This window comes from Pollicipes pollicipes, unplaced genomic scaffold (genome assembly GCF_011947565.3).
Source record: "Pollicipes pollicipes isolate AB1234 unplaced genomic scaffold, Ppol_2.1 Scaffold_3447;HRSCAF=4054_pilon_pilon_pilon, whole genome shotgun sequence".
NCBI lineage: Eukaryota > Metazoa > Arthropoda > Thecostraca > Pollicipedomorpha > Pollicipedidae > Pollicipes > Pollicipes pollicipes.
The window spans coordinates 42,495,067-42,508,630 of NW_023596297.1; the positions used below are offsets into that span (position 1 = coordinate 42,495,067).

At 49.6% G+C, this 13,564-nt stretch overlaps 1 protein-coding gene across 1 annotated transcript in view; it reads right to left on the reverse strand.

Annotated features, from left to right (window-relative positions):
• mri (BTB/POZ domain-containing protein mrityu) overlaps positions 1-13,564 on the reverse strand; it is a gene marked incomplete at its 5' end in the record, with an annotated part of 58,081 nt that overhangs the window by 11,116 nt on the left and 33,401 nt on the right. Inside the window, 1 exon segment of the mRNA XM_037215530.1 lies at positions 5,030-5,212. Coding sequence (XP_037071425.1) covers positions 5,030-5,212 — 183 coding nt within the window.

Here is a 13,564-nt window from a genome sequence, read left to right on the forward strand (position 1 = left end):
TTGCACGTTTTTTTTGCGCGTGGGTCATTACTCCAGTGTGCTGTGGCCCAAAAATTACCGGCATCGTGGCCGGCATCACTTTGGCGTTGCGGTTATATTTTACGCAGTGAAAAGTTTTTATATTGTTTTACTTGTATATTTCACTTGTCTTTTTAAATCTTGTATATGTTTTAGTGCCTACATACCAATGAATGAAAAATCTAATCTAGCGTCTCGAAGGATTCTTGGGGCACAAAGTAGGGAATTTGTTTACAACGTGTATCAACATTTTGTCGAAGACCGGGACATGAAGTTGAAGGCGGGAGACGACGACACCGTCCGGGAGAGTCCATTGTTAAGAACAGCAGCTGTAACGAACGTTGGGAAGACTACAGTCTACCGCATACAATGTGAAGCCCAGAATGGTGCCAGCCTGAAGTCACCAAGCCGATCCTGACCAGCTGCAGCAAGACCAAGGGTGGATCTAGATCCGTTCGATGTTTGCGCGATGAGGAGAATGGTACACCAAATGTACATCGACGGAAAACATGTTACTCTGGACACCATCACGGATGCTCTTCACGAACAGCTCGGCGTCACCACGTCTAGATCCACCGCAAGAAAACACCTACTCGCGAACGGATTTAAGTACCGAAGGATCGACAAGCACAAGATCTTGATCGAGAAACCTCATATTGCAGCAACGAGATGCTTGCGGGAGATGAGGAGGCTGCGTAGAGAAGTTCCAGATAGCGAAATCATGTATACCGACGAGACATGGTATAATCAGTGCGATATGGAGGACTTGGCGTGGCTGGACGGTAGTCAAATCAACGGACGGAAGAACGCCATTGGAAAAGGAAAACGTTTTATCATAGTCCATGCCGGCTCTTCAGAAGGATGTATATCCGGGCGCGCTTCTCCACCTCAGGACCGATGGCAAGAACGCCGACTACCGTACGTCGATGAACGCCGACTGCTACGAGAAGTGGTTCACGGAGTGCCTGCTTCCGGACGTGCCAGAGCAGTCTGTGATCATCATAGATGCCTTTCATTCCCGTTTGTGCCAAAAAGTGCCAACTTCTAGCTGGCGTAAAGCGGAAATCCAGGAGTGGTTGCAGAAGGCAGGTGTGACCATCGACGAAGACGTGCGGAAGGTGGAGCTGCTGGAGCCAGTCAAGTCCCAGAACCGGAAGAATGAATATTTTCTGGACAACCTTGCTAGAGATCATGGTCATCGGATCGTTCGTCTGCCGCCGTATCACTACGACTTGAACCCGATAGAGTTAGTGTGAGCACAGATGAAGCGCGTGATAAGACGGGGGAATTTGACGGGGCGGATGGAGGAGGTGGAACGGCTGGTGGAGGCAAGTGTCGCAGCTGTCTCTCCAGAGGACTGGAGTAAGTGCTGTGAGCACGTCAAAAGGCTGGAGCAGCAGTATTGGACGAATGACGGGCTGCTAGAAGATCTCCCACCGATTGTCGTAACAACCGATGATAGCAGCGACTCCGGCACAGACTCCGGCAGCGACAACGATGAATGAGAACAGTATGACACTGATCATGAGAAGTGTTTCCGTTTCGTTCTTTTCAACTGACTTCGTAGCGTTGTTACGTTGTTCAACTGGCATGTAGTTACGTGTGGGGTGTTTGAGCTGGATGTATTGTACACATACCTGCAGCTGAAGGTTCAGCGTTTTGTTGAATACCTTCAATAAAACTAAGCGAATCAATTTTCTGTGTTTGGGATTTTCCCATGTTATTCATGAAATAGCACCAGTTTGGAGCAATTACCGAATGAAAGTATAGCATAACTTGCTTCAGAGGTACGCAATGAATTTAGAACGTAAAAATAATTGCCAACGAAAATAACCCCAGTGCCAACAATATATATATATATATATATATATATATATATATATATATATATATATATATATATATATTTCGACCAATCATATGAACATGCAGTTGCTGCAAGCAATGCAAACATCCAAAACTGCTATTGCTTCGAGAGATCCGCAGTGCTGTCCTGCAGGCCTTCCGAGCAATTTTGTTGGGTTTGAAAAAATTTCCGCAAGATGCTCGTGGCGAATTGATTGACCAGCTTTAATTCCGTTCCTTCTTACGATCAACAGAGCATAGTAATTGATTCATATGCACGCTTTGCACGAACAAGAACTTCGCAACACAACAAAGGACATCATTTACATCATTCACTACGCCAGAAACATGCACGCAATACCACCGCAAACGTCACTGAGCGCATGCGAGCCTTTTGGCGAATCGATATTGGCTGCCGCCGCACGAAACCAATCCACACCCAACGGGCAGCAGCGGGAAGACGCATTTGGACTGCACATCTTGAACGTGCGGTGTTGGTTCTCTCAGAGCTCATGTTCAATGATGGCAAATGACAAATCGGCTCATCCCCCGACCGATTTTAGAAACGGATACCCGTATAAGTCAGAATTCATCACAGGGGTTGATCCAAACACGCGCGTCGCAACACGATTTTGGAGAGGAGCAAGCAGATAGTACGTCGCCAGGTTGGATGCCTGGCAGAGCCAGCGCACAGCTTCGTCCTCTACTCTGTCTAGCAAGCAAGCAAGCAAGCAAGCTCTAGACTCGCCGCTAGCAGGCATTCGGCCCGCACGTCTTGAGCCAGTTCTGTGAGTAGAGTATATAGTTATCCCACGCAGACGTAGCAATCACCAGCGGTATGTTGTATGTTGAGAATGTTGAGCTACCAGAAGGCGTCTTGGCAATTAGTGACTTTAGTAGCAACTAAGGTGATGGACGATTCTGAGCGCCAGATGACCGTAGACGTCGGCCCGCCCCTTAACCTCAATGGTCATCAGATTGATCCTTATACAGGCCGGTTTGCTCCAGGTATGCTTTTTTGGTGCCCGGCCATAGCTACCTTTGTCGGTTGTCAAGCTCCATTACATAATACAGAATGAGAAGGCAGGCTAAATCAAGGCCGGTCGGAGGTCCATCCCAGAAGCGTTACTCGTCGTCAGTGCGCTCGACCCGACGGCCTGATCCACTTGAACGACGTTAGATGGCATCGTTAGAGGAAACGCTGCCACCAGATGGCTCTGCGCGGCACTGGCGGGGGCGCTGAGTGGCGCGCCTCACGCCAGGCGGTCATCCGTATAGCGCGGTACCAGACCCGACACGGACCTCTGACTGTGGCGCTCTGCCGAACGGTACAACGGCCCGACCCGCAGCCCATCCCAGCACGGTGCGGTGGTCTGCGTCCGGGCCAACATCAGAGCCGTACAACAGTGGGCGTCCCGACCCGGCCCAGGGCGCTACAATGGTCCACGTCCGGACGCACGTCGGCCGAGACGGGCACAAAGGCCAGAGCCAGACAATAGCTCCCGTCATTCATCGGCGACGACGGAGGCACAGCGGCAACAGGGCACCGCCGGCCGCTGACAGACGGGGCTAGGGGCGTACTGGAGACCAAACCACCAGCTCCGACCCCGCCGGCCGCTGGCAGATGGAGCGAGGGGCGGACTGGGGACCAAACCACCAGGTCCGACCCCGCCGAACGCTGGCAGACGGGGCTAGGGGCGAACTGAGGATCAAACCACGAGCTCCGGCTCCACCGGCCGCTGGCAGACGGCGCGAGGGGCGGACTGAGGGACAACCGGCCGCTGGAAGATAAGCGCTAGAGGACGGGCCCCGTGACAGATGCTGTCGCGTACAGCCCGTGTGACTGATCTTCAGGAAGTCAGGCGGTCGCTGCGAGCACGGCCGGGCAAACGCGCTCATTCCTGAGGACAGCTGCATGGAAGCGGCGACAGCTGGGGGCAGCATATCACGCCGGGTGCATTTCGTCATTTCATTTTGGTTTCCTCTTATAAAAATGGTCTGCTGAGGATAACACATCAGACCGCAACCCTCGTTTCACATTTTGTTTCTCTGCCTACAACACACACAAGTTCCATATCAATACGATCCGGTTTCGTTAAACAATGAAATAAACGCCAAATGTTTCGCGATCGTCCGACCAGCGTAGGACGGCAGAAAGTCCACAGGATAAGAGCGTTGGTCAGCTTCTCAATGTCACACGTTTGCCATGACATTGGAACGGGTGAATAGTAGTACCGCAGTGTTCAGGTATATCATGCAATATACCAATGATACCTCAGCAGCACAGATCGCTCGAACAGAACACCGGCACAGCAGGCTATAAGTACTACCTCAAACGGACCTGGGCCCCGCTACTCGATATGGCCGATGGCGCATTTATTCACTGTACCAAGTTTGCCAGAGAGCAGTGTTCATTTGCCAGGTCCAGTCTTTCAGGTTAAAAAAATGCATACACAGTATAGACACATAAAAATAAAAAATGGATATCGGGTTTCTAAAGCGAAAGAAGATGCTCCAACTATAGCACAACTGGCTACCAGAACCCTAAACAATATTAAAACCGTACCCGCATACCTCCATCCCACAACTACAAAGTGCATCGTTTGGGCCCAATGGCAGTTAGAGCCTCGCATGTTCTTCCACCTCAGCTACCCGAGCAGGGGCAGTTTGGTCCCGGTGGAGATGTGCTGCCTGGCCGGCTCGGGCAGCGTCGGCCGCCCGCCCTGAACAGAGGCAGCTTAGTCACGGGTGAGATGTGCTGCTTGGCCGGCTCGGGCTGCGGCGGCCGCCTCCCTGAACAGGGGCAGCTTGGTCCCAGTTGAGATGTGCTGTCTGGTCGGACTCAGGTCGCGGCGGCCACCCGCCCTGAACAGGGGCAGCTTGGTCCCGGTTGAGATGTGCTGTCTGGTCGGCTCAGGCCGCGGCGGCCGCCTCCCCGAACAGGGGCAGCTTGGTCCCGGGTGGAGATGTGCTGCTTGGCCGGCTCGGGCCGCGGCGGCCACCCGCCCTGAACAGGGGCAGCTTGGTTCCGGTGGAGACGTGCTGCTTGGCCGGCTCGGGCCGCGGCGGCCGCCTCCCCGAACAGCGGCAGCTTGGTCCCGGTTGAGATGTGCTGCTTGGCCGGCTCGGGCCGCGGCGGCCACCAAGCCCGTCGGGCTCCACTCACCTGGAAGTCGACGTGTCGGCTCTTGGCCTCCTCCTTCTCCCAGGACATGTGTATGAAGGGCCGCTGCACGTAGTTATAGATGACCTCTGCTCGGCCGCCGGGCCGCGTGCGCACTTTCTCCTTGTGCGTCGGGTAGCCCTCGATGCCCAGCCGAATCTTCTTCAGACCGCGCTCCTTGAGCACCTGCCGGAGACGGGCCGACCATTCAGCGCGACACGTCGGCTAACAGCACCAACAGACCAGCAGACCTGTCTCGCACGGTCAGGTCCACCTCACACTACACCCAGTCCGAAGTGAATGAACACTTGACTGTGAAGTGAATGGATACTTGGCGTCACTTGACTGTGAAGCAGATATATTGAAAAGGGGCTCTTAGAGTACGTCTTTGCACAGAAGATAATGTCTAAATTCAGTACGAGCAAGAGCGAGTCTTTCTGTCTCCTCCCACCACAAATTACTTTAATAGAACCAGCCAACAAAGCACAAAGGTGACATAATGATCTCGAGATTGCACACAATCCAATCGCGAGGTGCCCGTCGGCTGCAGCTAACGAACACAAACGCCGCAACACAATGCCAGGGATATACCAATTACGTCCACAAAGGTTGTCAGGGAACAGGGCGATTCTGCCTGCAGTTGTCAGCGTTAACGACGCTGGCAAGCGCACGTCAAACGTCCAACAATACAGTGAGCCTAGCTGTTTGAATTCCAGTGGCATAGTGCTGCGACATTTTCAGACCGGAAACCGGAAAGGCCGGAAACAAAGACCAAAAGTGGCCATGGTTCAGCTGTTCAAGGGTCGATAAGGTTGAAAAGGTACTTATAAAGAAACCAAGAAAGTAAGAACGTAGGAACGAACTGCTTCCATCTGACAGAGACAAAAATCATGTTCAGCACCACAAAACGCTTTATTAAACGACATTTAGTTGGCCTCTACCGAACTGCTCGTAAAACAAACCATTTGTTATCAGTAAAAAATCGTTAAAAAGCAAATGCGTTTTCTCAGTAGACTTCGCGATCGCACTGACATTAAGATAAATTGCATGAAAATCTAAAACACGCTTCTTAGAACAGCACTGTGATAAACCAGATTCATCATGGACTATTGCCATAAGCACGCAGTTAATTTCATAATCCAATCAACGGCACAACAGTTGAAGGTAATCATTCCGATGGATTACGGTTTGGGCCATTGCCTGTCTATAATCTCAGCTTTATGAAAATTATCAAATGGATGCGAATACACATGATTCCAAGCGCACTGGCTGACAAGGGCCACACGGCACCACCATCACCATCTAGCGCTGTTTACGGCTCTCTCAGTCTTTTTAAACATGAAAACAAATACGCATGATGTCCTCGCTTCATAATCTGCATGACTTAAGAAAGAGCTCGTGCTTTGGAATAAACCCAAAGTAAGGGCGTCAGATGCATGCGTAGCTTTCACATTATCGGCACCGCTAGACGGGTATCGCTCCTTTTCTGACCGGGGCAACGTTGTGAGGCCTACTTCCGCATCTTGAAAAAGACAAATTTGGAACTTGTAAGGCAGCCGTCCAACCGTATTGTGAAATACATAGCATTCGCATAGTTCCCATGGACGGGTAGCGCCGACCTGTGGACGGGTAGTGGAGCGGTTGTCGGACCTCTGCTGGACGCTGCTAAGTCTCACTCACCCCAGCCACCAACGCGCCACTGTACCAGCGGTATTGTGAGCGATGTGGTAAGGAGACATGGCGTGGAAGGGACACATGACGTGGAAGGGACACATGGCGTGGAAGCGTCAAATGACGTGGAAGCGTCACACGGCATGGAAGCGTCACACTCTGCCACCTTTTGTAAAAAAGGAACGCCAGGTACGCCGGCACTGCCCTCTTATGGATAGCCCGCAACTGCATTTGTAATATTGACGCTCAGGGGTTGTGGCGCAATCGGGATTTGAAAGCAGGCGCCCCAAGTGGGAGTTCGACGCACCAACCGCCTGGCCATTAGGCCTCGCAATTTGCCACCGTAAGCAACCGGAGAAGACCATATTTCTTGCGTTGGATTTCACTTACAATTTGACGCTGTTTTTCTCACTGTCATCATTCAGAATCAAACTGTGCTATTCTTCATGATTTCACTAGGTCCTGAAGAATTTATCGATAATCTGGCATGACAACTGCCCTCGTTTACGCAACCCAGTAACTCAATCGTGCTCGCAAAGTTCGTCACAACTAGTATCAAAAGCTTACAACTGTCCTGAAGATGTCAGATGCAGGATCGCAAACGATGACGTCACGATCGTGCAGAAAACAACGGAACATCACGCGTTTTTAGGAATGATGAAAACGTGAGAAACTGCCACATGAGAAGTTGGTAAAATGCTTGGCACGAAACTGGCGTCATGCTGAGCGACAAACAAACTGGAAGACACACATTTTCGGGACACCAACACTTTGTATTCATTTTAGTTGCATTCAACTTTGGTGACCTGTAGCCAGTGCCCGCACCATGGAGCGCGGAAAGGGCTGTGCGCGGGACGAGGTGGGACAGCGAAGATCAGACGTAGTTGGATAAGTGAATTCTACATTGCGGGGAATGGGGCCCCGAACCTGTTACAGCACTGCGATGAGGCATACCAATCCTACAGCAACACCTCGCGTAGCCGAGGAAAAAATCATTTCCTGAGGCAGGTAGCGACTGGATATTCTCAATGAAATCGTCAGTGTCCGGACAGAAGAATCAATAAACAAGAAGCAATAGAGCGGCTGGATCAAAATAAGGTGATTTACTGATCCAAACGTGCGGCGAAAGTCTGGCTCCTGCACTGCACGACACCACGCGCTGCGACAATTGCGCGGCACCGTCGAGAGGTGTGCCCGACACCGGACTGGGCAGCTGGTGAGCCACACATAGGTCGAGTACCACGTCCGGTGCCGTGCGAACCATGCACGGATAACCAACCACGGGGCAGGTCCTGCGCAGTACGGGTCATACCCAGGTAACGTTCTCGACCCATCAGTGCGCCTGCCGTGCTGGACAGTTCAGCGTGCGGACCGCGCTTGAACAACGGTCCCCGCGGACGGGACCCTCGGTGGTACGGAGCGCACTGCCGCCTGAGGACCAGCCGCCATCGGTGGGCAGAGCAAAGCGGCGGGGGTCGTTAGCGCCGCTCGTGTCATCATCGACCGTGTGAGCTTGTACGAGCGACCAGGCCACGTTCGGCGCCCCCGGCGGCGGCGCCCAACTGGCGCGGGGATGAGCTTCAGTACTGGCGACGACCCCACCACGGCAGTATCTGGGCATCACCGGAAGGGCTCAGCACAACTCTGTTATTACATAAGCTGCACAATGAATCTCTTGTGATATAAATTATATGATCGCACATGCCGTAATATATGGTTATTGAAAAAAAATACTTATATCTTAACCTGATGGCCACGCAATGTTGGTTCTGCCACTCAGCTCCATTTACGGGGTCATAATCATACATCACTACATCACAGACAGCTCTAAGGGACTGGGCATGCTGACAAAATTTAGCAATATGTACGAATGTACACAGTATCTAGCAAAGTGACGGAAAAACGCATCTAGCCACAAGCGCCGATGGCTGTGCATGTCCAACATGGTTTGTATATCTTCCTTTTCATATTCCTGTTTTGTGTTATCATATTCATCCCACATTTGGCTCAACCGGGGTTCACTGAAGAGAAGTGAGATTTAAATATTAAAGCTATCACAAACTCATCCGCACAGATTGTATGTCATCATGTGTAAGATGGCGCTGCACGTAGTCCCCAAAGGATATGATAGGCAGGGAGTATCCTAGAATTGTCGACATTGGGTGCAAACAACACCATATGCGGACCACTTTCCACCCATTTGCACCCATTTCTAAGTGACTCTCTCACTTCACCTGATTTTGTCCACCACACATACTTATCCCATATTTCCTTTCACGGATGCTCCTACGGTGCCATCCCAGCCCTAGATCCATCCCATCCCAGATAGACCACCAAGCATAAACAAGGCCCCACAGAGCCTCGGCTCCTGCGGTTAAATCCTGCCTCACCCACACCTGAACCATGTGTTAGTCACCAATATGCTTGAATCACTAAATCAACATCCAGAACCTGGACCTCTGTAGCTTACCTGTCCATGTCCATGTCCTGTCCTGTCCCAAGCTAGATCTGAACAATACAGGTCGCAATGAAATGTCTCGTGGTATTCTAATCAAATGTGAGCAACTGAGATGTTCCTAGTGGGGCGGCGGACCCAGAATCCGCTCGGGCTTCGCTGCATATACGCGAGCGGCACACCATCGACGCCAAATCACAATGAAAGGCTGGGCTTGGTAGCACAAAGAGGGGCAAGACATCCTACCTAAATCTACAATGGCCAAAGGGTGTGCTAAGCTGCATAAAAGCCGCGTAACACAGTGCTAACCTAGGACGTCCCGCCTATTGCATACACTGCATCCAAGGCCGAGTGAGAGACGCTCGCATTCATCAATCTTAATTTGTCTGGAAAAATGCATCACATAACGTGCAGTAGTAGAGCTGTGTTACAAAAGTAACATTTCCTTGCATCCCAAAATAGATTTTGGTGACACCAAGTTAGCGTCACGCAAGGAATGGTAGATAATTTTAGTGTATGCCATTTTTCCGAAAAAAAAACTGGCTTCTAAACTGCGCCACTCCCAAAGTTTGGGAGTGAAACACTTAAGGAATGCCGTATAAATTAGATTAACCAACCATGTTACCGTCTGAACGCTCATTGTCCTAAACATTAAGTCACACAAATAGATCAAACATTTTCGAATACGAAGTCTTCATATATTTACATTCATTTATCTACTTTGTTTTTCTTGGCCTCATACAGCGGTGATGCCAATACATCTTTTTGTCTTTTTGTGTGATGTTTAAATATAATATCTATAGAGTAAAATATTAATCAAACTGTCTTCAAAATGACACCACTGACACCTTTTACTGAATTTCCTAGGCGTACTGTTCCATTCGCCTGCTACCTAAATGCGTGAGACAAACGCACACTCGACTGAACAACCATAGCGAATGAAAGAGATAATTCGCGGTAAAGCGATAACTGCTATAAAAATGTCACATTTGGAGACCTCTCTTGTGAAGCTTTTGATTCAAAACGTGGCTCGATAATGATAAATCTAAACCATTCCAGCTTTGATACCCCACCATGTTAAAGCATAAATCTGTATACGCATTTGTGACGGAAATGGCGCAGCCAATACAGTTATGTGTTTTGGCTTAAATAGCCTTGGTTGAAACTTTGTATAGCCTTTGTTAAAGGACATAGATCGAAGACCACCTTTCATGGTTGTTGCAAATCACCCTGTAAATCGATGGTAAAAGTTTGAACACTGGTGAGTTCAGTCGGGTGAAATTCTGCCCCTGAAGCATGTTTACTCATGTCCGAAGTATATGGTTGTTCTAGCTTATCTTACACCTCAGCCTTGTAGCTTGGCGGGTACGAAAGACCACACTATTTTTGTGGGTGGGTTCAATGATCCTGCCTGTCTGCAAACCATACCAGACCCTGAATTTTTCCTAATATGATCCAATAATGACGTAAGATGTGAGGAGAAAACAAAATTTTCGTGTACCTGATACGTTTATGCCAAACAAAAAGGGAAGTTTTTGTTGACTGGTGTATCTCTCACTGACTAATTCAGATACAGCTTTTGTGATTAGATTTTTTTCACTCGCATATCATCGGTTTGTGGTAATTCCTCACTCTTCACCCCAGCACAAAAGTAAAGTAATTCCAGCTGACTGTAGGCGGGTCAGTCTGATTCCATTTGAACTTGAAAAAGACAGTCGTAGCCGTAAGCGACACTATCCCACACTGTGCCACTTTCAGCACTTTGGCCGGTACCCAAAGACGGCGCAGATCTTTGAAAACACCCAACCAATGCATCGCAATACGTAACGGCTGGACATTGGCACCGCTCGTGAAGCTGCAATGTATATTACGCGTAGAGGCCTTAATATATGGGAAGTCCGCTACTTTTACCCCATGGAAAAAACGTTTCATTCAAACTAAATTTTGCAGGCCCTCAAAGGCTTGGTTCAAGGGTAACTTGGTTAAAAAACGAACTGAAACCCACCTACCGAAACCCAATGAGGAACCGTTTTCGCCCCGGATGACAGCCAACTGAGCTGGACGGTGCAGTCCCAGCCATTGCGATTGGTATTGAAATTAAATTAAGGGGCCGAACGCTCACCAATAACCGGTGGTCGAAATGAGTTTACATATATGTTGCCGGCCGGAGTTCATTCAGTAACGCTAGCAAACACTGATGAAACGTAAATAATTTAGCGCATGATTGCTAGAAACACGTAATTTAAAACGTCGTTTTCTACGGACGGTATTTCAGCAGTATTTTGTTGTGATAACATTTCCAGCTTCTCCCCGCGCTACAGAAAACTCGACCGCGATACATAAGGCATGGCAATTTCATTTCACTTTAAGTGGATACAACCGATTGAAACCACCTTGAACAAAACAAGTGGTGATGAGAAAGAATTTCGACGGAAGAATGCGTGGGAGAAGCTTTTTTGAGGTAAAGAACATACCCGTAATAGAACAATCGTCAGTTATCATTTACCTCAGTGTAGTTTAACTTTCAATTCAAAAGAAGGACCCTTCGTTTTATCTAATGCCGTGTGTCACGTTTACGGCCGGTAATTGCATGCCGCATAGCAAGATATATTTCGAGTTCAATTATTCGACTGGCCGTGGCCAAGCGCTGCGCCTGGCAAAGTGGGAGCCGAGTCAGAGGCATGGTCAGGGTTCACCCGTCCTGCGGTCTTCAGGTAAGGGGAGAGAGTGAACGTGCACGCCGAACAGCAGCACGCGCCCCGACCGGCGACAGCGGGGCTACTACTGTCGGCGTGGCCCGCCGCCTTCAGACCCCACACCACCCACGCACGACCCGAGGATTGGAAAACACAGACATTGATTCCCTGATTCTCTCTATCAGGTCGGTAACGTCCGGTCATTTTTCGGGCTCACTGATGAAAACCACATGTCTGGCATGAAACACCTCTGCATGCGCGCCAAGTTCTGTCAACTCAGCCACGCAGTTCGCATTATGACAGCAACGTATATAAATAAACAACATGGACTCAACCTTTTCCTACATCCTCCCTTACCAAGGACTGCACGACATCCTAGATTTGGATTTGTTGGTTAACGTATACTGGGCATGATTTCTTCCTAAAAACTGAACGCTCGATGAACTCAGTATTAACGTACCCCTTGCGCATGCGTAAGAGCAAACCATGCCTCCTATGTCCTAAGTGACTTCTGCTGACACGTGTCAATATCGCTGGCGCAAAGACTTTCCTTTTGTTAGATAGACGACAGAACGATGACCAGGTAAGTTGAGAGAAACTTGAGTTATGTCTTAAACGGTTCAGAAATTGGATTCAAAGATGGGACTCACAGCATAATACGCCATAAATGCAGATCAGCCCCCTTCACATCACGCCAGGCGGACGAGCATACGGCGTCCATATGAAGCTCACTTTCGCCTTTGTTCTGTGCCAGTGGATGACTGATCGTAGATGGCAAATACTCGGAGCGCAGCAGCGGCCAATGCTGCATTGACGCGCTGCTGCTCATCACACATCAGACGGCGACTTGCAGCGCTGAGCAGCAGCACAGTGCCACGCCTAGACGCGCCGCTAGACAAAACAGTGCCGCGTTATGAGGTAGTCAGGACGCTGGTGACCCCCTGCTGCTCATCACACATCAGACGGCGACTTGCAGCGCTGAGCAGCAGCACAGTGCCACGCCTAAACGCGCCGCTAGACAAAACAGTGCCGCGTTATGAGGTAGTCAGGACGCTGGGTTGTCGGCAACTGAACATCATTCAAGGGAGCATCTCATCTTGTTTGGACTTTTCACTTATTCTTACGTCCAACGCGTGCGATTTCATCAGTTTTTTTTTATTAGCTTTCTCGAAGTCCATTTGGATAGCCCAAAACCTTGGTTTGAAGAAGCCGACACTGCGGGAGAAATCTTGGTCGACCCCCTGCTCACCACCAAAAAAGGATAATTTCATTTACCTTTTTTCCAAGGTGTGTTCTGTAATGTTTGCAACACACTAATGTGTCGAAAGGTGTAATAAATGCTACAAAAGTGTGAAGCACTGTTTAGACAAAAATAGATGCGAACATTAAGCTATCATCCCGCGAATTCAAGAAAACACTATCCCATGGCTTTCATTTCTGCCCTAGAGCCCTGATGCCCTGATGGCATTTACCACAGTGGCTTTTTTCGCGACATACTTTGGCTTTGTGAATGGAAGCATCATATGATTCATGCAACGTACTGGTTCAAACTTCAACCAACCAGCTTGTAGGTGGCAGGCCGCTGCCCGCTGGGCCAATCACGAACGTTCCTATATTCGCACCAGTAGAGGTGCGCACCTTGGTTGTCATAAGGGCGGTGGTAGCGACTGCAGGGAAGAAGCGGAGTGCCGTTACAAAATGTCGACAGCGTAATTG